At 36.4% G+C, this 25,247-nt stretch overlaps 1 protein-coding gene across 3 annotated transcripts in view; it reads left to right on the top strand.

Annotated features, from left to right (window-relative positions):
• Positions 1-14,749: 14,749 nt before the first annotated feature.
• Positions 14,750-25,247, top strand: part of LOC124643184 (histidine decarboxylase) — a 32,116-nt gene continuing 21,618 nt past the window's right edge. For 2 of the 3 annotated variants that reach the window (XR_006985886.1, XM_047182059.1), the window contains exons 1-2: positions 14,760-14,799; positions 24,166-24,228. Coding sequence is in view for 2 of the 3 variants with exons in the window: in XM_047182059.1 (XP_047038015.1) it covers positions 24,201-24,228 (28 nt within the window). In the remaining variant the exon portion in view is untranslated. Of the gene's footprint in view, positions 14,800-24,165; positions 24,229-25,247 lie in introns of all 3 variants that reach the window. The other variant, XM_047182058.1, reaches the window with a different exon arrangement.

Raw genomic sequence — 25,247 nt, 5'->3', positions numbered from 1 at the left:
CGGTTTCTGACTGTTTGGTCGCTAATTAAGTTCCCTGAAGAGTGATGAAGCCTCACGGCTAACATCATGGCGGTTATTGTTGGAGCTCTTCGAGTTAAGATTTGAATGTATCGGTCTTGTCTCCGTGTGGTGCAGCGATACCGTCCTCCATGGCGCTCAGCTACGGTACCAGTGCTTCGGTAACGTGTCCAAAGTCGACTGATAACACTCTGACTTGTATTCAGAGCTAAAGCCACAGTACGTTGCCGGGAACCAGCTTCTATCATTCCCACGGCTCTGAGCATTTCTTCCCTGCTTAAATGACGTCGCCGCTCCATAATAACGTTGGTTTTAATCAGTAGTAGGGAAACAGTAGCACTAATAATGTCTTCAATGCGTTGTATGTGTTTATAGGGAAAATATTGACAGCTGATTTTCATCTTTTACTCGAATTTGATTCACAGTTCCTGATTCAAATTATGAAATGCACCAAAAAGGATCCATATAAATTTATAAAATCATAAATTTATTACAAAGCCACATCTCAATCTCAAGAAATCCGCATAAAAATGCTTGATCCCTAGACACTTTTGATGTGTGTACTTAGAAAGTACATACAAACTTAGAAAAGTTGCATTTGTACTTGCCTCACCTGGGATCGAACCCGTGCCCTCATACTTGAGGTTGGTCCTTTACCCACTAAGCCACCACGACTTCCACGACATAATGTACTCTATACTGATCTATATTGATATTACAAAGAGGAATGATTTCATTATGTGTTTGTTGTGAATAGGCTCCGAAACTACTGATCCGATTTGAAAAACTACTTCACTGTTGGAGAGCTACATTCTTCCCGAGTCACATAGGCTATATTTTGTTCGGATGCGGGTAGTAGTTGCCATGGGACGCAGGTGAAATCACAGGAAAACAGCTAGCGAGCACTGTATAAAGGAAAAACTTTTTTGTTTGTTTAAAAAGGCTCCTAAACTAAAGAACCTATTGAAATATTCTTTCACTAGTTATTACTTTTGTTAGTCACACGTTCAAAGCTGTTGTTTACCAAGATTAGTCGATAAACTACTAAAATTAGCCCCCATCCCATCGGGCTATGAGAGTGAAGGAATAGTGAGTGCACCTGTGTCTGCGCAAATGCTCGTGCACTATAATATGTCCTGCACAGCTGGCTTATCTCGTTACATGAGAACAGCCGCCGTAGCCGATAATCGGCTAGGAGGACATTATCGTCAAAGTTAGCCCAGCAATGGACTAAAAATTTTTAGTATAATCATCGGCACAGATCTTGAGCACTGACCTTCACCTGTGCAGAAGTGATTTATTGGGTTCCAGGCGGAGATTGGCCCGCAGCGCATCACGTCATAGCCATCACTCGGGATTGGTTCTTTGCTGCGCAAATGGATCCCCACTCTTCCGCAGAGCGCTCAAGATCCGTGCCGGTATCTATAACCACTTAGGCCGGCTCCACACGTTGGTACCAACGCTCGTTCCAACGTTGGACCACGAACTCGGTGAGGCGTACACACGTTGGCCAATAAAATAGTTCTGTCCCGTCAGGGCCAATGTGAAGATGTCCGAAGATACAGAAATCGAAACTGCTCTGAGAAACTCGGAATTATTATATAAAAAAAAAATATTTTATGATCCTTTCGAGTTGCGTCCCATATTATGGGGTGTCCTTGATATAGTTCGATTGAGTGGCGATTCGCTGGATGAGGAAGCCATTTTTACTCGACGTATAGACGCACTCGCTGCGTGTTGTAGCAGAACTGAGCAAAGCGCCAACGTGTGGACAGATCGCCAACGTTGGCGCGCAGATTCCTTTGATAAAACCGACACGAGACGGCCAACTACTAACGCTCGCCCCAACGTTGGGACCAATGCCATTTTCTAGATCCACACGTTGGACGAGTAGCGTTGGAACGAGCGTTGGGGCCAACGTGTGGAGCCGGCGTTAAAGTTCACCTTCTATTCTTATTGTACAATGTCATTTACTAAATGATAAAGGTTCTTCAATAAAACATATGTATTTCAAGCGTGAGTTAGCAGTATTTTCACGGTCTTTCCTTATAAAAAAATATTTGTTTTTATTAGATACATATTGGAACTGTTTGTATTGACATGCAAATTATCAAGTTTTCTAGCTTAGTCATGTCATCTGTCTAGTCTTTGCCCAACTATGCTGGAGTCGACTTCCAGTCTAACTGGATGCAACTGAGTACCAGTGTGCTACATGGAGCGATTGCCTATCTGACTGCTTCAGCCCAGTTATCGATGAAAAACCTATGCTTGTCAGTAATATTTGTTGTCGGACTTTATGGCTTCTGTACCCATAATGAATGCCAGGCATGTTCAAATGGAAGCCGGGAATCTTAACGTGCCTCCTGAAACACCTAAGAATGAATATGACAAGATGGTCATCCATCTATGGACCGACCGAGCCAAGCGTTGCTTTGCCTTATAATAGTACTAGCGACCCGCTCCGGCTTCGTACGGCGTAACAATATTTCCCCACTATTTGATGAATGTTATTGTACATATAAACCTTCCTCTTGAAACACTCTATCTGATAAAAACCGCATGAAAATCGGTTGCGTAGTTTTGAAGATTTAAGCGTATGTACAACGGGACATAGGGACAGAAAAGGGACTTTGTTTTATACTATGTAGTAATTAAGATACTGGTCACAAGCTCGTCCTCAAACTATTTTTTAAATATGTTGTTAAACGTAGACTCATCAACCTCTGAGCCTTTTCCCGACTACGTTGGGGTCGGCTTCCAGTCTAACCGGAGCTTTACAAGGAGCGACTGCCTATCTGACCTCCTCAACCCAGTTACCCGGGCAACCCGATACCCCTTGGTTAGACTGGTGTCAGACTTACTTACTGTCTTCTACATCTGTCTTTTAAAAAAAATAGCCTCTTTGGAATGATACAAAAACCATTAAAATCGCACATAGAAAAGCAAACACACATATATACGTCAATTGCAAATGCAAATAAGATTTACTTTTGTAGAAACTGCAAGAAAAGATCCATAAGGCTTCATCGCTAAATATTACAACAAATAAAGAAAATCGCTTAGGAATATTACATACCATAATGTGTAGTTAGTCACAATTTTTCCTCCTTGGTAAGTTTCCTATATGTAGGATTTTCCTATTCTACATATTATTCTATTACTAGCCTATTATTTTCATCGGAGAGACCTCCCCATCTCTGTTCCCAATTCCCGATCCTTCGACCGTGTCCACCAGTCTCGAAGATTTTTTTTTTCACTGGATTTTCCTAACAATTTTTAAACGCTGTAGTCTTATTTTAACCATGTTGGAGTTGCCTTCCAGTCTAACATGATCAGTGTTTTACATGAAGAGACTGTCTATCTGATACCTTCAACCACTGCTTAGTACGAAGACTGGTTGTCAGATTTTCTGACTTTCCATATTTTCTCTATAAGAGATGTGGGAAATATATCTTATATAGGGAAATTATGGGATTTATAGCAGGATATTTGGTTTAGTCGTCAATATACAGCGGAGTACTGAACCTGAAAAGATAAACTTTACTCTTAACACGAGATAACAGCTCCATCTATGTTTAAAACTATGAACTATTACCTAGTGCGGAAAACCATTCACATAGGTAACAGCTATTTGCCATTCATTTGTTTTTGTCGCTGTTTAGTGACTGAATTGTTGGTTACTCGGTATAAAGATAGATGGCGCCACTCCTTAGAAAAAAATAAATTCAACCAGATAATAGTTGATCTCGATATCATCATCAGCTTTTTTACAGTCCTCCTGAATGGCACATGCCTTTTCTCATACAGAAAAGGAATGAGCGTTAAACACCACGCCTGGAGTCAAACTTGCCAATTTTCCGGGTGTGGAAAAAACAGGACACATCTATGTATCCTGGTAATACTATACTTTATTTGTTTAAATAGGTAGAGTAATTTGTTCAACGTAAATACAAATAACAAGGACCTAATCAATTGAATTATTATATACAGCAGTAGTTTATTTGTTTAAGAAATCGTATCAAGATTGTTCACTTTTACCTAGTGCCTAGGTACACAAATAGTTAACTGTGAGTTTTGGAAACTCTAACTATAATCCCCGAATTTACTGCAGTGAGCCACTTGACTTCCAGTAGTTTTCTTCAGGGTGCTTCACGTTGCTTTACGTCGGGCACACGGTATATTATGTAGCCCTGTTACTCGGTAAGAATTAGCTTTCCAGCAGTGAAAGAATTTTTCGAATAGGTTCTGTAGTTTCGAAGTCTTGAACAAATAAACAAAAGAATGTCTCCTTTCTATTATATTACTAAAGAATAGAATAAAATAAATAATACGTGCACTATTTTGAGTTTCGCAGTCACAGTATTCAACCAAGGTAAATACTGTGACGTCTATCAAAACCAGTGACGTGCAAAATTGAAAAATTCTTTTTAACAAGTCACTTCAAGATTGAGATAGAAAATCTACGAATCATTGAATATCGATCAGTTTCTTCTCACTTCCTATTTCGTTCCATTTCAAAACAATGGGTTTCTTAGAAAATTAGTCATCTTGAACTCATTAACTTTTCATTCAATTAAATCATTAAATTACATAATTACATGTTTTGTGAATCCCCTTACTGGAATTGAGATTGATTTGTATTATATAACATCAGGCTAGTTTTACCAGACTGATGGAAGTAAAAAACAGTATCATGTCACTGACAGGGCTACTCAATACCCCATGGTAAGACAGGTACTCAGACTTTCTGGTTTCTGACTACCCGTAACGACTGTCATATATGTATGTCCAAATGACAGTCGGCATCCACCAATTTAAAGTGCCTTCCGAAACACGGAGGAACTCGTCATGACAAGGTGGTCATCCATCCACGGATCGACTGCGCCAAGCAAAGTTAAAGGTTTTTATTTCATTTAGACCTATTCTAGATTCTTACGAAATGTCAATAGCTAGGTGCACGGTCCAAACAGGTTGACTTATGGAGAAGAACCGGCAAGAAACTCCATGGACACTCTTTTCTAAACAGAAGTGTTTACTTTATTATTTGACTTACGCTATAGGTTGACTCCGAGACAATTATACAATGTTTGAACAAGAAAACTATATGAGGACATTATAATAAAGACTGATGCTACTAAGTTAATAAATTAAGCAAACCTAGTGACGTAAAGCAAAGAAAATAATAATGCAATAGGAACGAAACATAACTATAAAAGTATTCACAGACAGCCAGGGAAGCCACTTGTGCAATATAGAACTAAAGCCGTGCGGATTGTTCGCGCGAGTTACCGCGGCCCTGGTACATAAAGGGCTCCAGAAGGAACATGGTGGGGTTTAGTCAGTATGAGTCTGACACTCACACACACTGCACCCACAGTGGGAGGGGTCATTTGATGATTTCCCATAAAAAAGGACTAAAGCCAAATACATCCTTGTCTTTATTATAGTTTTTTAAGTAAATATGCTTTTTTAATACGATCGAGAGGCTATTACTTAGCCGCGGGCAATGATCCACGTGTAATCATCATCCTCCGAGCCTTTTTCCCAACTATGTTGGGGTCGGCTTCCAGTCTAACCGTATGCAGCTGAGTACCAGTGCTTTACAAGGAGCGACTGCCTATCTGACCTCCTCAAACCAGTTACCCGGGCGATCAAATACCTACCCTTGGTTAGACTGGTGTCAGACTTACTGGCTTAATGATCAACGTGTAAGTAAGAATATTTATTTTTTGCCCAAATCTATGAAATAATTTTAGAATCCTTTCTAAATATAATTGTGCCTTAATTACCACTATAACTGGATGTATTCTTACGCAAATTTTTATGGGACTACTTTTATTTTTTGAACTATGTATTTATTAAGAGGATCCGGTGATAAAGAACATAAAATTAGAAATCTAGATATGAACTAGTCTGAAATTACTAGAAATGAAATTAAATTGAGAAAAAAAGCCTTTGGTCATATCATGGAGGTGTCTCAGATACCTTCTGTCATTGAACATCTTTGGCAGTCGTTATGTGTAATTGGGTAGTCAGCAGCCAGTAAGTCTGACACCAGTCTTACGATGGGGTATTGTTGAGGAGGTCAGATAGGCAGTCGCTTATGGTTAGACTGGAAGCCGACAATAACATTTATTTATTTATTCACAAACACAGCTATCATTACAGGAATATCCTAAGGCGGTAGCGTGGTAGCATAACTCCTTTATCATCTATTAATATGTATAACACAGTACATACAATGTAGTTTTTGTGAACTCATTCAAAGAACACGAAAATATGTCAATCCTCTCAGCAATGTCATTCAGTGTACGCAAGGCGCATAGTTACATTGTTGGGAAAAAGACTCGGAAGATGGTAGGTACCTAAACTTTAGCACTTGCATGTTTATGTGTGTGTATAAACTAATTTGCATGTCATTATATCATGACTGAATACCAAACACATTGAATTTTTGTAACACCTTATGGACCTACTGTATTCATGTGCAAATAAATACTTTGACTTTGATGATGATTGATGGATGTATGGTGGACAGAAACGTTTTCTATGCTCTTCTCACCCCTTCGTGCTAAGGAACACAAAAGGTTTCAATTCGCCAATCCGGCTAGACCAAGCGTGTTGATAAATGATCATGCCATCTCTATGTATATGAATGCCTAGTGGTGTTACATCAGCTACCACCTGTGGTTTCACTCGCAGCCCGTGAAAACTACTTCGCGCACCCGGGTAAAAACTAGCCTAAACCCTTCCTCGATAAATAGGCTATATAACACTGAAATACTTTTTCCAATCGGATCACTTATTTATAAGATTAACGCGTTCAAGCAAAAAAACAATATTTTCAGACCTTACAATTAGCAATAAACATTTATTATTAATAAATGGGTGCTAATTAAACAGGCTTCTTTTTAATATCATTATTCGCCCCCAAAAATGTATGTTGCCTTCTAAATTACTTAGTCAGCCACAATTAACGAGCATCTAATTAATACTATCTTAGCCACTAGTTATCTTCTAAGTAAACCACTCTGAATACACTCAGCATGATGGTTATTTTTTAGCACCTAGTAGCATGCATTCTAACAGTAAACTTCTAAAATACTATTAAATGACATCATAAAATATATTTAATTAGCTCCTAATTTTTTAACTCAGTACGTTTAAAATGTAAGCAAGCAACATGCAGCAAGCATCGCTTCTGTCACGGCTCCGGCGCTGCGGGGCTCCGGCGGTCCCATGCCGCCTCGCCCCTCCACGCCTACGTGGTTTTGCATTGCACTCTAGGGGTAGGGCAGACAAGACTACATGGAGTCGGTTTTGCAGCGATTCGTTTTCGTCACTAACTTCAATTTTTAACACAATGTTTTTTAATTGAAGGTTATAAATGGCAATATACTAAAAACGAGGCCGAGCTAGTAAATTAGATGACAATGTATAAATAAGAAGGACAAGTCACAATAATTGACGATCTTTACTTGAAGCTTTCTATAGAACATTTAATTAGCGTTGTAAAAAAGACGAATTAGTTTATTAGAGGCTATGTCATTCATTTCCCCGTGCTTAGTTATAAAATTAGAAGTTTAATCATGTGTCCAATAAATAATTTTGTGGCTACACTTATAATTTCCCTTAATAAATGTTAAACATTTATTAATAATAAATTAACTTACAATTAACAATAAACATTTATTATTAAGTTTATTATTTATTATTATTAAGTTTATATTGCTAAGGCCAAGTTCAACAATATAAACGTTTTAGTGCAGTTTTCTTAAAACAACTTTTTAGGTACCTACTAATTTCGCGTTCAAATGTCAAAGTAAACAAACATTTTTCGAAAAAGTTTTGTCTGTTATTAGAGCTCAATCATAATGTTAAGCAACGCTTGGCACAGTCAGTCAATGGATGGGTGACCATCTTTTCATAACGAGTTCTTCCGTGATTCGAATAGCATGATATACTTACCGTACATCCCGACTGTCATTTGAACATCTTTGGCAGTTGTTACGGGTATGTAGAAGCCAAAAAGTTGGACAACCAGTCTTATTTGGGTTTGCGTTGCCCGGGTAACTGGGTTGAAGTGGTCAGACAGGCACTCGCTTCTTGGAAAGCACTGGTGCTCAGCTGCATCTGGCTAGACTGGAAGTCGACCCAAACATAGTTGGAAAAAGGCTAGCCAGATGAATCATAGATCATCAAGTGTACTTATTAAGTTACAACGTGACTCACTTTGTTTACAAATAATTTTGAAACAGCACGTTTTAAATAACATTGGTACACAGGACGCGAATATCGATTTAATATTATAATTTTATATAAACATATAATAAATTTGTGATATGAAAGATGTCCTTTCAGATAACGATATAATGTCATAATAATATTGTTGATTGATGGACAGACAGTTTTTCATAAGTGCGTCAATGAGAGCCCTTAGAAAAAGCAGATCTATTTAAAATCTTTATCTAAATCATCACCTCTGTTACCTTCTCTAGAGGCAAAATGTATTTTTTTGTACTGTTACTGTTACAGCCTTTTTATCGTCCCACTGCTGGGCACAGGCCTCCTCTCACACGGAGAAGGACTGGGCATTAATCACCACGCTTGCTCAATGCGGGTTGGCGATTTCAGACTGTATAGTCCAGGTTTCCTCGAGATGTTTTCCTTCACCTTTTTATCAGACCATTGGTGTCCAAGATATACTTAGAAAGTACATAGAAACTTAGAAAAGTTGCATTGGTACTTGCCTGTTTTGTACAGGTATAAGCGTTAATCATCACATTTGCTCAGGACAGTAGTTGAATGGAGACTAGACTTAAAGTCCAGGTTTACTCGAAATGTTTTCCCTCACCTATACTCAGTCATTGGTGCTTGAAATATTAGTAAACTTAAAATAGAAAATACAAACAACTTAAAAAGTCCCACTGGAAGTTGCCCGACCAGGAATCATACTCACACACTCCTACTTCGGGGGCTGAACTATCTATTGCATTTACTAGTTAGGGCTCCATTCTCAAAGGGTAAAACGGGACGCTATTGTTTTCGCTCCTCTGTCCGTCCGTCCGTCCGTCCGTCTGTCACCAGGCTGTATCTCATGAACCGTGATAGTTAGAGAGCTGAAATTTTCACAGATGATGTATTTTTGCTACCGCTATAACAAAAAATACTGAAAACTAGAATTAAATAAATATTTTGGAGGGATCCCGTACAACAAACGTGATTTTTTGTGTATTTTATAAATAATGGTACGGAATCCTTCGTGCGCGAGTCCGACTCGCACTTGGCTTTTTTTTAACTTCTTATTGGACAATTTAATATGGTAATAATGTATCTAAAGTAAGTTATGTGAAAATACGGAACAACTGACCTAGCCATAGGAAATGGCTGTATTTTATCAGTTACATCTAAAAAATCATAACACGAATGTTATGACAAAATATTGTAAAAGACAGACTTTGCCGCGGGCCATAATTAGTCATTAAGACTAATTATGGCCCGCGTATTGATATAGTTCCAAGATAAGAAATATGAAATATTTTAATAGTAATATTTTTATTAGTATGATGGTTTACATATTTTTGTAGTGTTATTGTTTGTGAATGGAATTATCGTTTAACCCAAAAGTTATAAATATTAGTTAATGTTACAAGTTATTTAGTAATTATTTTATCTCCACATACAATTAGTTTAAAATTATAAAAATGCAACTTTATTTGTCTGTCAACGCCTAAAGAACTGAATCAATATATTTTTTTGGTATTTATGAAGATAGTTATAGAAAAATCAGAAGATCATACTTTATATTCAGCTGCAGGAAATAGGAACTTCTCTCGGTGCGCTGGTGGCACCGCGGGGAACAGCTAGTTCAAAATAATGATGAAATATCAACACTTCTTTAATCACGAAAACTATTACAATTTCGACACACATTTGCGTAGCAGTCTAGGCAAGACTGTCAGTCAGAGGAATCATTTTTTTGTTGATGATAAATGGTTCTGAAACTACTTAAACGTTTCGAAATATTATTTCAGTTTTGAAGATAGATACATTATGGCAGTCGTTACGGGTAGTCAGAAGCCAGTAAGTCTGACGCCAGTCTAACCAAGGGGTATCGGGTTGCCCGGGTAATGAGATGGTCAGATAGGTAGTCGCTCCGTGTAAAGCACTGGTACTCAGCTGAATCCGATTGAACTGGAAGCCGACCCCAACGTAGTTGGGAAAAGACATATAACGGCTGGTCTTGAATAATCCTGAATTGTTTTTCTTCGTGTAGCTTTTCACTACAGGAGTTTTGTCGTCAGTTCAGCAATTTTTTTCCTACCTTGTACCAAATATGACAGGTCTTCGACGCTGGCTATGGCTCCTTCCAGCCTTTAACAGTCTTTTCACTAGTGACCGGGCGTAGTCACTCGGTTTTTGGGTCCGGAAAATGCGCCAGTACGAAAACTAGAAAACCATAAATAATAATGGCGTCCACGGCCAATTTCGGCCACGGCGGCTGTTCTCATGTAAGGAGATCAGCCAGCTGCGCACGACATATTATAGTGCACGAGCATTTGCGCAGACAGGTGCACTCCCTATTCCTTCACTCTCATTACCCGATGGGACGGCAATCCGACACGACCGGAAAAAGATCAGGCGCAGGACTGACATTTACGTGCTCTCCGATGCACGGGTGAATCAATCACCAACTTCCAGACTACGGGCTGCTTTGTTAAAGAAGAGAATTGTAATTAGTCCTATAACAAAAGGAATTTTAGTTAGAAACTTAGGTTTAATTGAAATTGGGTTGTTAGTTAAATAGCATTATGTTATTTGACTGAAAAAACCTATGGAATATAACCATAGGTTTTTTTGAGAAGCCGTGGTCATCACAAACACGCCTTTGTGAAAGTGAAAAAGTCAAGCTTAAGCATAAATAAATTAACTATTGATAAATTGTAATTCCCAAATAAAAGGGCTAGAAAAATCACAAAATTCTTTAAATTAGTTCGACTATATCAATTAATTTATAATTGTTTTATAATGCACTTACAGCAATACTTTAAAAGATCAAGACCATAGACAAGGTTGCAACTTTGATATATATTAAATAGATATTTGATAGATACAGATCGTCAATTTGAAGTTAACCCGGAAAAACTATTAAAAGTATGCGAGAATGAATTTTTATTCTCGTTCTTACATCCTCTTAGGAATGGGGATATATTGATAGCGGTAGCGGGTTAAATATCCGCTAGATATTCAGCTAAAATACGTCCCTTACCAAAAGCGTCAAAATCTCTGACACTAGGCTATATCTTATGATCCGTAGGTAATAGTCAGAAAATTGAAATTTACACACACGGTGCACTTATATTACATACAAATTATACATAATTATTATGTACATTGTGAAGTAATATTGCCATGCCATACTACAAAATAACAAAATGGTGCAAATTGGAATAAAATTTGAAGGTTTCTTGCGGTTTCAACCGCGTTCCAGGGGATCTATTTCACGTACCCGGCTAAATTATAATTTATGTCACCCGATGGTAGTGCAGGTAGCTTAAATACAGTGAAAGAATTTTTTGATTCGGTTTAGTAGTTTCGAAATTTTCAGGGTGAAAACAAAAAATAAGAAAATATTTCATTTTATTATATTACTAAAAAAGTAAAATTCGGTACGATACCTTTGTGCCCGTGTTCGTCTCGCAGTTGGCCGATTTTTCTTCTTATCGAGTGAGCTGCAGGTTTAATCACCTAACAAGCCCTAGTGTCAGAGTACAATTGACACGATAGGGTTTGTAACACAACAACTGCTTTTCAGTAGCATTGGGGGACTCCCTTTTTTCTTTCCGTTGGCTCTACAACCCTTTGTGGTCCTCCACTGCAATCCCCTTGGCCTCCTCTTCTATCCCCTTGGCCTCCTCTACAATCATCCTGCAGCTGTCCCGAAACTTGGCTCTTCATACCCAGTTGGTAAACGTTGGTTGGGGGACGCCTTATTTCCATATTTCCCTTTCCGGTCGGATTGCCGTCCCATCGGGTTATGAGGGCGAAGGAATAGGGGGTGCACCTGTGTCTGCACAAATGCTCTTGCACTATAATATGTCCTGCGCAGCTGGCTGATCTCCTTAAATGAGAACAGCCGCCGTGGCCGAAATCAGCCGTGGACGCCATTATTTCCATATTTTAACCACATGTAGCCAACAACAGCTGGTCGTAGCCGGCTTAAACTAAACACACGTCAAATGTTCGCCGTAACTTTTACGGTAGTACTTTAAAAATAACACCACGTGCAATTTACGGATTTCGGCTCGCTTAGTTTTATACTTAGTAATTAATGCCTAGTTACATAATAGTATTGTTAATACTGTTATTATTATCCACGTCATTCTCATGATAAACTAATTTTAACGAGTTCAATCAATATTATTATGTACGCTGTGTGAGTAACGGTATGTTATACAAGACGTTTTAACGTCATTAGTTCGGTCAGATTGTCATCATCATCATCATCTTCCGAGCCTTTTCCCATCTATGTTGGGGTCGGCTTCCAGTCTAACCGAATAATGCAACTGAGTACCAGTGTTTTACGAGGAGCGACTGCCTATCTGATCTCCTCAACCCAGTTTACCCGGGCAACCCAATACCCCTTGGTAAGACTGACGTCAGACTTACTGGCTTCTGACTACCCGTAACGACTGCCAAGGATGTTCAATGACAGCCGGGACCTACAGTTTAACGTGCCATCCGAAACACAGTCATTGGTGTCCAAGATGTACTTAGAAAGTAACTTACAAACTCAGAAAACCACAACTTTTTATTTTTGGTCTGATTCACAATCTTTGGGAAAATTCTTAAGTGGGCTATTCGTACAAGTGTAAAGAAATAAAAATATATACACTTTTTAGTACTGTTTTGGGTTTCATGAAAATATCTCATTTTTATAATCTTGTTAATAAGAGTTTACACATTTGTTTGGAAATATATTCTTATAACAGAAGACAACACATGTTCAAAAGGCTGGAATGCTTACACTTTCTGAAATTAGCTTCCGACGGTAACTGAAAAAGCTAAAAAGCTACACACTATACTTCTTTCCTAGTATTTATGTATATCCCTGTCAGAGTAAATTAAAATATCAAATCAATTTATTTATAGGTACTGAACTCTTAATAGACTAAGTTTTAAAAAAATGATACTTGGTAGGCTTTTCTACACTTAAAAAATTGTAGTAAAAGTTAAACCTATCAAGAATTACTTGTTAAGTTAATAAAGCCGCAACAGTTTAATATTTTTTTGCTTATTTATTTTTATTACTTTTAAATAGAATGCGCAGCAGCGCAAGATGGGAACATAAAGTGAAAAACATATCTATAAATTGTGGTACTTAAGGTCCTGTAGTCTAGTTTGGCACCCTGGACCATCCGGCTGCGGGAAGCAGTTATCTCAGGACGCGGGTAAATCCTAGCGCCGAAACTAGTGTAAATATATATTTTTGTTTGAAAAGGACAATGTTCCGGCTCCATATATGTTCTGCCTAAGAACCGTTCGAATCGAAAGTGACATACATACATATAAACTCTTAAAATTATATGGAATCCTATGAAATAAGTTTTCACGAATGGACACTTCAGGAAACTAAAGTAATTACGAAAAAAGTTAATATTTTGAGGCTATAAAAATACAGGGGAGCAGTCCATTGTTGTATGCAACGAAGTATATCTTCGTTTTCTAATACCAAAGAGCATCCAGCAGATCCACAATTTACACAATATAAACTATATTCTGCGTCCATTGTTGTAATTAAAATACAACTAAATTCGATCACAGACAGAGCAATATCCAAAAATGCCAGGAAAATCCAGTCCTCTACACACAGCCGAGTCTACCAAGTACGCAATCTAATCGGAGTCCGTAATCAAGCCAAAGTTGTTAGAATAAAACCATGAAACGCATAGAAAATCACAAAAGAAACGATAGTCGCAAAGCAATCAAAAATTGAATGAAACACTGGATAAGGTATGAAGTACACCAGTGTTGCCAATTACGAAAACTATAATACTCGAATACCAAGCTAGAAATTCGCGATTTCGTTTAAAAAATGTAGAATACTAGTTGTTTTCTAGCTAGTCAGTTTAGGTATTTAAATGATAAAAGTGTTATTAACTAATTTAATAACCGACTTCAAAAAGGAGGAGGTTCTCAATTCGATCCGTATTTACAGAAATCGCGAAAACTTCCGAACCTGGCAACACTGGCTGACGGAAAACATTTTATACGGCATCAATAATTGTGACCCAACTTTTTATTTGGAATTTATTTATTTGAAGTGTCCGTGGAATACTTAAATATGTTTCAAACAATATAAAAATAAATGAAAATTATAGTATAGGTAATTAAAACTATCAATAAACAATTTAATTTTAAATCGCCTCTTGGGTACGCTCCCAGTTGACAGCGATGGGGATGAATTTTTTGACGCTTTATAGATATTTTATTATTGTGTTGTAAATATGTATCTATGTATATAACAATGTAAAAAAATAAATTTAAATAAATTGTCATTTTAAATACCTTTTATTTAATTTTTTAATAATAAATAAATGCAATCTATCACGCGAAATCGCTCCGCTCCGCTTATGAACTTGTCCGCAGCCTAACGCGTCATCGCGCTACACCCCCTATATAAACGATACAGTAGACAGCCACGGAACAGTATCGGCCCACCCTGTGAATGAGTTGTTTCGAAAAATAAAACAAACAAAAAGTGTCAGTTTTTGAATTCACGTAAGTTGGATTTTTTGTTATTTTGTATCAAGTCAGTTAAGAAGTTTATTTAACAAATAAAAATAAATGTGTAGTTTTTTTTTAATGCGAGTTTTATCTACATCTTACACTAAGTTCAATTTGTAAGCCTATTTCACAATATTGATGAATAGGAATTACTTAACTACATACTTAATGGCTAAAAATATATTAAGTATATGCAGTATATAACTATTAGGTACCCCCTACTTTTTGAGAAGTCGGTTAAAAATGGTATGATTGACAAACAAAATATTTCTGAATAGATAGATTTCTGAATAGGTTTTTGATTTAACTTTATTTATATTGTTAACTTTTTTAAGTATATAAAGGACATACATTACATATAGTTAAGTAAACTCTTCTAAAAATATAAAAAAATATTGATAATTTTTTGGAACCTACCTACTTTTCTAAAGGTGCTGTTTTTTCATAATCACAAGTACGATTTTGCATACATTGGTGTTTAGAAGTTCCGTAACATATCTAAGGTACATAAATTATTTCTGTCAAGCAGTATTTCTTCGAACCGAGTTTTAATAAAGTAGTCTTATTTAGATAACATACGTTCTCAATTAATTTATTTGATGTACGTATGTTTAAAAATAGACTTTAATTACAAAAATATTCGTATGTACAGGTACTTAAAATATATATCGCTTGAAAATGTGTTACTATGTGATTATTTATCAATGCAAAAATACAGAGTTTTGGGAATATTTTTAATGGTAAAAAAAAAATATAAAAATCTGAATTGAGAACTTCTGTCTGAGTTAAAAAGGTTAAAAAGTCATGCAGAAATGACAACAGTTAGCGATTTAAGACTTATATTGACAAATAATTCACGTTTACTAAAGGGCAGAAAAGAGGAATTCACTTCTTAAAAAAAATATTTGTAACATCAACAAAAATCGATTCAGTAGTTTTTGCGTGAATGTGTGACAAATAGACTTCACATTCTAATAGCATTTTTAGGGATGTTTAACAGTTTTCTAGTACCCACAGTACCTATAAGCTGTAATTAGATGAGGACTAGACCCGGGGCTGCGGGTTGTTCGAAAGAGGTACCGCGGCCCTAGCACATAAGAAGGCCTACGACGGAACACGACGGCTTTTAGTCAGTAAGAGTCTGACACTCCCTCACCGCTGCTAACCCACAGCGGGAGGGGTCATTTGATGATTTTTTACGTCATTAAAAAAAAAAAAAAAAGATGAGGACTAGATAATATATGGTTATATAATAGTATGGACTCACTCGCCGCACCTAGATAAAAATAACTTTTAGGCTTCCTCTATAAATGGACTATCTATCACTGAAACATTTTTTTTAGGGTTCCGTACCTCGAAAGGAAAAAACGGAACCCTTATAGGATCACTTTGTTGTCCGTCTGTCTGTCTGTCTGTCTGTCTGTCTGTCTGTCTGTCTGTCTGTCAAGACCCTTTATCTTAAGAACGCGTGGACGTATCAAGCTGAAATTCACATGAAATACTCGGGTCTATTGTCCCTTTAGGCTGTGAAAATATCAAGCTTCTAAGCCAAGCCAATCAAAAGATACAACCGATTATGTCGATATTTTCAACAAATTCTCGACACTCGCAAAGGAATCAAAACCTACAGGGTACTTCCCGTAAACTCAGAATCTTGAAATTTGGCATGAAGCATTGTTATATAATGCAAATATAGGAAAAATTGCGAAAATCTCATTTTTTTTGTTATATAATATAATAAAAATATTTTAATAAAATGAAACTTACTACCTTATTTCTCACGAACGAATAAAGGTACCAAATTGAAATTTATACCAAATACCTAGGTCTATTGTCCCTTTAAGCAATGAAAAAATCAAACCTCTAAGTTAACGCGATCAAAAGATACAGCAGTTTTACCGACACCTTAGACGAATTTCCGTCACACGCTAGGGAATCAAAACCTACAAGGTACTTCCCGTGAACTCAGAATCTTAAAATTCGGCACGAAGCAACGTTATATAGTACAGATAAAGGAAAAATTGCGAAAATGATAAATTTGAAGTTACATAAAATATTAAAATATTATTTTTGCTTACATGACATAAAATATTTTTTTTTTAATAATTATAAACTTACTACCTACCCTTTTTCACATGAACGCGTAGAGATATTAAAGTTTTGAATAAAAAGTGAAATTCATATCAAACACTTCTTAAATATAATGGCCTCTAAACTGTGAAAAATTTTAAATCATTCAAAGGTCATTGGGCACCTTAGTATGAAAACCATACCCACGGCGGATACGAACGAAATATAGCACAGTATAATGATAAAGGCTCTGATTTACTATGGCATTAGTCTTATCAATGTGAACCATGGGAATCTAGAGAAAATCAGGTGTATACATCAAATATTTTCCTCATTTCAATGGGGAATTTAAACGACCAAGTTTGACGGATTTGAGAAATCATTTCTTTGTAGTGAAAGAGTATACTCGCCGTTTATTTCCATTGTCATCAGGTCAGGATCTGATGATGGAAATCCTGAGAAATCGAGGGCAACTCTTGAATATTGTAGGCACGCATCGAGTCATAACCAGACATGTGAGTGTATTTTTGAGGGTACTGGTAAACAGTGAAGGTTTGGAGCTGATTTGATTATGGAGACTACAGAGAGTCAAGGGAACTCCCGAACGGTATGTTGCAACTACCACGTGTTTGGGCTTATTTTATTCGTATTGGCGAAGACTTTCCACAAAGATAGGTTTGACTGCCATTGTGGGATCGACAGCTAAGATCAGATATAGTTATGGGAACTCCTTTACAATTTATAACGTAACCTTGTGTTGGAGCTTATTTTATTTTAGGTGATGAGAATTCACTACTAACTTGGGTTAAAGCAGACCGCCTGACGACTTGTAGCTGTCGAATTGTAACAACGACTTCTAGAGAGTAGGATTCGGGGCTGCTGGCTTTACGTTTCTAGAGCCTTGACAAAAGTGTAATTCTGTCCCTTTCTTTGTTTTATAAAGTCGGCATTATTTTATTTTGTAGTATTGTACAAACAAATCCAACTTCAAACATATAAAAAAGCAACAAGAAAACAAAAGCAAGAAATAAATTAAAAAGATGTTAGGTGCATCGGTCTAGAAGTCGGTGTCTAGAGGATGCATCTATATTTATTTAACCACCGAGATCTAGACCGATGCATATAAACAGTTTTCTTGTTGTTTTAGAAGTTGTTTTTTTTTGTAAAAAGTTTTTATTTTTAACTTTTGTGAAAAGTTCTCATCAATACGAATAATATAAGCCCAAACACGACGTAACTAAAACATACCGAGTTCTCTCGACTTTCTCACGTCTCCATCATCAGATAAGCTCTAAACCTTCACTGTTTGATAGTATCACCAGACATACATCTGAGAATCAAGTTTTAATCCTACGCATGCCTACAATTTCTGATAGTTGCCCTCGATTTCTCAGGGTTTCCAGATCCTCATCAAATCCTGGTCATCCGGATTGGCACCTTCCTTCTTTATGAAATGTCTTTAACAGTAAAAACAACCTGTACAATCCTCTGAAACTGCTTGTCTTTTATTATATTTTTCAAACGATCCTGGACATTCGTCTCCATGGAATTTTAATAAAATATTTATATTCAAAGAAACGTCATACCATTCTCCACGATTTAAAACTACTTTGATTCATGTCCGCCACTTTTTACAAAGCGGGTCAGATATGCCCCATGACCTTTAAGACATAATTAGTTATTTTCAATCAGATTTCTGAATGATGACTATAAAATGTTGTATATGTTATGGACCAAGTGATAAATTGAGCAGTATACATAATGCCCGGTCATTATGAAAAATGCCCAATATGAGAGTGCAATTTGATAATAATTATTCAAATAATCAAATTGACCGGGCACTATACATATTGCCCATGACCTTTTGGGCAAAGTAATACAAGCAACGTAATAACATATTTATATTCAATTTTTTATTGTTATTGCCATTTAATTTAAAATTAACTAAATATTAAACCACTTAAATAATCAGCCTCATGATTTGGATTAATTATGAAGGACTTCTGCCTTAAAAATCCACTAGTTTTTGCATTTCAAAGTTAAGGAAAGTCATATTTAAAGGATGCTTATTAAACAGGCTCCTTTTTAATATAATTATTCGCCCCGAATAATGTATATTGCCTTCTTAATTACTAAGTCAGCCACAATTAACGAGCATCTAAATAATACTATCTCAGCCACTCGTTATCTTCTAAGTAAACCACTCTAAATACAACTCCGCATGATGGTTATTTTTTAGCATCTAAATTTGTAGCATGCATTCTAACAGTAAACTTCTAAAATACTATTAAATGACATCATAAAATTTATTTATTTAGCTTCTAATTTTTTAACTCAGTACGTTTAAAATGTAAGCAAGCAACATGCAGCAAGCATGGCTTCTGTCACGGCTCCGGTGCTGCGGGGCTCCGGCGGTCCCATGCGAGCTTATCGTCGCAGATGGTTTTCACGCTCACCGCCGCAGCTTCGGCTTGCTGGCCGGCTCAGCCGGCCAGCCTCAGCCGCGTCGGCGAGCGTTAAAACTACCTGCGCCTCAGCTCGCAGGCCGCCTCGCCCCTCCACACTTACGCGGTTTTGAATTGCACTCTAGGGGTAGGACAGACAAGACTACGTGGAGTCGGTTTTGCAGCGATACGTTTTCGTCACATCATCCTCCGAGCCTTTTTCCCAAACTATGTTGGGGTCGGCTTCCAGTCTAACCGGATGTAGCTGAGTACCAGTGCTTTACAAGGAGCGACTGCCCTATCTGACCTCCTCAACCCAGTTACCCGGGCAACCGTTACGTGGGATACGTTTTCGTCACTAACTTCAATTTTTTGCTTTATTATCAAATTGCCCAACTGTCATGTAGCAATATAATAATGCCCGTGCAATGTGATAAATAATGAAGTTAAGATAATTATTAATCACTTGGCCCGATAAAGCTAGACATTATTCATAATGCTCGGGCATTATTTATAATGCCCGAATTAATCACATGGTCCATAACATATATAAATAACTTCAATAAAATAACTTTTACAAGGTACTGGCCTACTATTTTAGTTATATTATAAAATAAAAAATATTAACTATTTTGACTCTCACGAAATTACCATAACTATGATTGTTCTAAACTGAACGGTTGGCGCGAAACTCACTTTTTATCTATACAGCATTTGTACGGAACCCTCGGTGCGCGAGTCCGACTCGCACTTGGCCGGTTTATTTTTAACTGGTACAGTGGTTCCTCAAGTAAACGCGACAAAAAACCGAATAAACAAGATCTTCAGCATATTTTAATACCTCTCATTTCTATTCAATAGAAAATCTTTGAAGTAATTTTTGTGTTTTTAATACCAATAATTTTCCAATTTTTCTGTACTATCAAGCAGCTGACCTAAAAACTCTATTTTTTATTTAAAAACCTGTTTTACACATAGGTAGGTAATTTGACAATAGCATCAAACTAGGTACGCTTATCTTAGTTCCCAATATTAATTGCACTTTACAATAGTTTTGGATAAATAAATTCAGGTCAGGAACCTTGAAATTGAAAAATTAGTCGTTTTTCTTAAAAACACTGTTTAAGAAATAATCTGTTGCGGTTTTCCAGATTTCATCTTTTAAAATGGTAGTTTTCTATTGTTTATTAACACTGAGCGGGTAATCCACTAGTGTGATAGCGCTTTTATTGGCTACCACTTACTGAGCCATAAAAAGGAAAAAATATATACTAAACTTTTCCTAATATCTCTAACAAATCTTTAGAAAAACTCATTTTCATTCAAACGAAGTGACCCGTTTTTATCTTTTTTGTGTTATGTTAATAAATTATGTTTCCTATTCATTTTGAAATGTTACATATACGTTAGAGTGATGACATATTACAAGTTTTCGAGGAAAATAATATGCCTAGCCTCTAGGGTAAACATTGTAAATGAAGACACGTTAAATTGGTAGGTCCCGGCTGTCATTTGAACATCTTTGGCAGTCGTTACGGGTAGTCAGAAGCCAGTAAGTATGACACCAGTCTAACAAGGGGTATGGGTTGCCCGGGTAACTTGGTTGAGGAGATCAGATAGGCAGTCGCACCTTGTAAAGCATTGGTACTCAGCTGCATCTGTTAAGACTGGAAGCCGACCCCAACATAGTTGGGAAAAGGCTCGGCAGATGATGATAATACAGATGCGTGTTTGTTTTATATCAGTTTATACTCAAAAACGTTAGAAAAACTAGGACTGCGTTTGTTATAGTTAAGTGGGGCTACTGGGTCAAGTAGGCGAGTGACCGAAATGATATATTTCCAGTATGAAAGTTTCAGCTTTTCAAATCATATTTTTGAGTCCTTGGAATGTGAAATCAGGATGAAAAGTCTCCTTTTCTGTACTTATATAATCATTATTGTAGAGTCAAAGTGTTTGATTTTTTATTTTAAACTCGCTCATAGCAGGAATCAATAGTCCGATTAAAAAAAATGTTTCAGTTTTATATGGCTCATTTATAGAGGTAGGCTATAGGCTACTCTTTAGCCGATAGAAGCTAAGTAGTCATCAAATAACGTTAGTTATTTTTTATATTATGAATGCAAAAATAATTGTGTGTTTGCCACGCCTATAGTTATCGGCACGAATCTTGAGCTCTGACCTTCACCTGCGCAGAAGTAATTTATTGGGTCCCTTTTGTGGTATGAAGTGAGGCGCGGGTGCGGGCGGTGATTGGCCCGCAGTGCATCGCGTCATAGCCGTCACTCGGGATTGGTTCTTTGCTAATAAATCACTTCTGCGCAGATGTAGGTCAGAGCTCAAGATTCGTGCCGATAACTATAACTACCAAACCGATTTAAAACAGAGTTGGTACAAAGTAAGTCTTGAACTTGAGAAAGGACATAGGCTAGGTGCAATGAACGTGAAAAACATAAAGGAATTACTATTTATGTCTAGATAAAATGCGTAATAAAACTTAGAATTATGAGTATTTTATTTTTCAAATCGATTTGTGTTATTAATGTTCCGGTTTTATCGATTACTTATATCAGTAAAAACTCTTTCAAAGTCAAAGTCACATCATTTTATTTCATTTAGGCCTATACAAGCACTTATGAACGTCAAAAATATAAATAAGTTTGATTCTAGTCGTCATTATAGTTCTAAATCACACCTTTTAAGGGTTCTGTACCCAAAGGGTAAAACAGGACCCTATTGTTTTCGCTCCTCTGTCCATCCGTCCGTTTGTCACCAGGCTGTATCTTATGAACCGTGATAGTTAGAGAGTTGAAATTTTCACAGATGATGTATATCTGTTACCGCTATAACAACAAATACTAAAAACTAGAATAAATATTTCGCGGGCTCATACAAAAGACGTGATTTTTTTGCTAATTTTTGCTCGATATCGATAACGGTAACAGCTAAATGCGGTTTTATAAATAATGGTACGGAACCCTTCGTGTGCGAGTCCGACTCGCACTTGGCCGGTTTTTTTTGAAGTCGGTTGTAGAGTACAGTCAGCGCCAATAATTGCTATTTACTCTGACCTGACCACAGTCAATATGTCATAATCTGTCATCGACTGTACTCAGTAGAATTATTTTTAGAAAATACCTTTTGTAAGAGATAAGATTTTTCTATTCGTTTGTAGGTTATTTTTATTTATTCTATTTTATAAAGGAATGTGGAAGATTTTTTTCAAAGAAATAAGAGGTACATATTGCTAGGCTTATTCAAAAATAAACGTAGGTATATAAAGGTATTTGTACCCACATCTATTTACACAAATACCGTAAAGAGGAAGTATTTGTTTGTTTGTAAAGGCTTCGAAACTACAGATCCGATTTGATAAAATATTTCGCCTTTTGGAAGCTCCACTATCCCTGGGTGACATGGGCTATATTTTATCCGGGTACAGGAATAAGTTTGCACGGGACGCAGGTGAAACCGTGAGAAACAGCTTGTAGAAGATAATGTTAGTCGATTTTTCGGTTGATCATTAATATCGTTTCGTTTTCGACTTTTGCAAATGACAGGGACACGCCTACTATCTTTCTAGATGCTGTTTAACTTATAAATATCCTGTGTTTCATGTACCAAAGACAGAACACTACAGACTTGGATAAAAATCTTTGCTAAGATTGGTAATGGCAACCAATCTTCAAGCGTAAAAAAATGTAAAGGTAGGTACGCAATTGAATCGAGGACTTTAAAAATGCCTTTGAGGATTTGAGAAGTCTCGATATGACAATGTGCCAGGGATTCTTTTCGAGCGAGTTACCGCGGCCTTGGTACACTGTGGGCTCCAGAAGGAACATGATGGGTTTTAGTCAGCAAGAGCCTGACACTCCCTCACGCTGCACACAGCAGATATTTTGGTGATTGTATCATATTTTTGGAAATAACTGCTTAAGCAAGATTTTCCTTTATGAATAGGAGGGTGGTTCCTTTTTAAACATTTTTTTCATTGACGGTTTCTTATACCATACTTAAAAAATATGTATACTATACTAAATACTATTATGCATTGTGATCAGATAAAGATTATAAACTGCCACAAGGAACATTCTTCCTTCATCCAATTTTTTTTTTGTAATTTTTCTTTCGACACAATTTTATTCAATGCTCAGTATATAGTATCGTCATTTAATTTATTTGAATTCATGTTAGCCTACAGCACATAGCGGTGTATCGACGCGCCTACTAGGGCTTCGAAAACGTCTGCTCGCTAGGATTAAAGTATTAAACTATGCGGTTACCGTAACTACACCGAATTCGATGGTTTTGTTTTACTAACAAGGTTTTTTTTGTAGGAAAAGTACCTATTATTAGTTGTGTAAGTAGGTTAAGACAAGAAAGAAACTAAAAGCCATTTTTTTTAACAAACACTTTGTTTTAGAGTCCTACATAAAAATATAATTACGAAAAAAAGAAGGTATAAGTATAAGTCTGTTGGAAGAGATTTCATTAGAAATAAGCAGTAACTTTGTACTATTTTATGCTATCTCTACTTCTTTTATAATCTCACTGTGTACATAAATGGTTAAATAAAAAAATAATAAATAAATAAGGTACATACATACAAATTATGGTATAAGAAATTATTATTGCGTTATTTGAAATTTTCTTCAATAACAATGTATAACAATACAGATCAATTTTCACGTAGTATTTTCTTGTTTCCTTCTAATAACAATTAAAGTACAAGAACTTTAGTACTTTCATAGACTTTGAAGTACTATCCGGGTGATATAATATACCTATATTAAAATGGCAACAGTGTAAACTGCAAGTTATTAAAATGTTTTATTTTTTGTTTCAGATATTTTCCAAAAAAATCTATAACCCATAAATAAAATGGAGCACACGGAGTTCCGCGTCAAAGGTAAGATTATTTTACACCAAATACTTTATCACATATTTTATGAAAGGCTCAGTTGCATGCTTTCTCGTCTTCAGCAATATTGAAAATATAAAAAGCATTTTCAATTCACTGTTACTTTAACAGCCTTTTAATCGTCCCACTGCTGGGCTGCGGCCTCCTCTCACACAGAGAAGGATTGAGCATTAATCACGTCACACGTGACTAAAATGATTCTAAGAGAAATAAAACTATTTTCCCGTGATTTCTATAAAAATTGCTACAACTAAAAATCTACTTAATAAACGTCACTTTTACACGCTGAAAAATTAACCAGTTTACATAAAATTTAACGCATGTTAAGTAAAACGATACAGTTTTGTCAAATAATTATCTTATTGAAAAAAGTCTTTCAGTGTTACATAGAGCCCAGTTATCAAGGTAGGGTCTTTGTTGAACTGTCAACTTGATAATTATTTTTTTCTAGGCGAAAAACACATTTTTTATATCTTTTTATCCACGAAATCAAATCAAATCTTTTTTATCTAAGGGGGAGACCTATGTTCAGCAGTGGACGTCCTATGGCTGAGATGATAATGATGATGATCCACGAAATCGATGTGGTCCAAAATTTAATTCTAGAGGGTAGCAATTGGTAGCAACTAATGGTAGCTGGTAGCAATTAGGTAGCAACTCTCTATATGTATTTCGAGAGGAACGGTGAGTTGTGACAGCGATCCTGACGCAGGAAAGGTAGGTCATAGATTACATTTTACCCGGTTGCGGGAAGTAGTTTTGGTTAAAATCGTGGATAGAAGATAGTATGCAATATTATATCGTTCAAAGTATGCTTGTAATGACATGATTAACCTTCAAACTGCTAGTAGTTTTCAGTATACAATAATTATATCTCAATTATAAAGTGTCGATACACAATTATTAAAGAACTATTGACACTGATCTAATTGGATTATTATTTTGTACGTTTGCAGAATATTAATGAGATTTTTATAGGATATGAAGTGATTTCCACAGTAACATTA

The sequence above is a fragment of the Helicoverpa zea genome, chromosome 27 (genome assembly GCF_022581195.2).
Source record: "Helicoverpa zea isolate HzStark_Cry1AcR chromosome 27, ilHelZeax1.1, whole genome shotgun sequence".
NCBI lineage: Eukaryota > Metazoa > Arthropoda > Insecta > Lepidoptera > Noctuidae > Helicoverpa > Helicoverpa zea.
The sequence above is the reverse complement of the archived record's forward strand: the minus strand, read 5'-3'. Positions and strand labels throughout refer to the sequence as shown.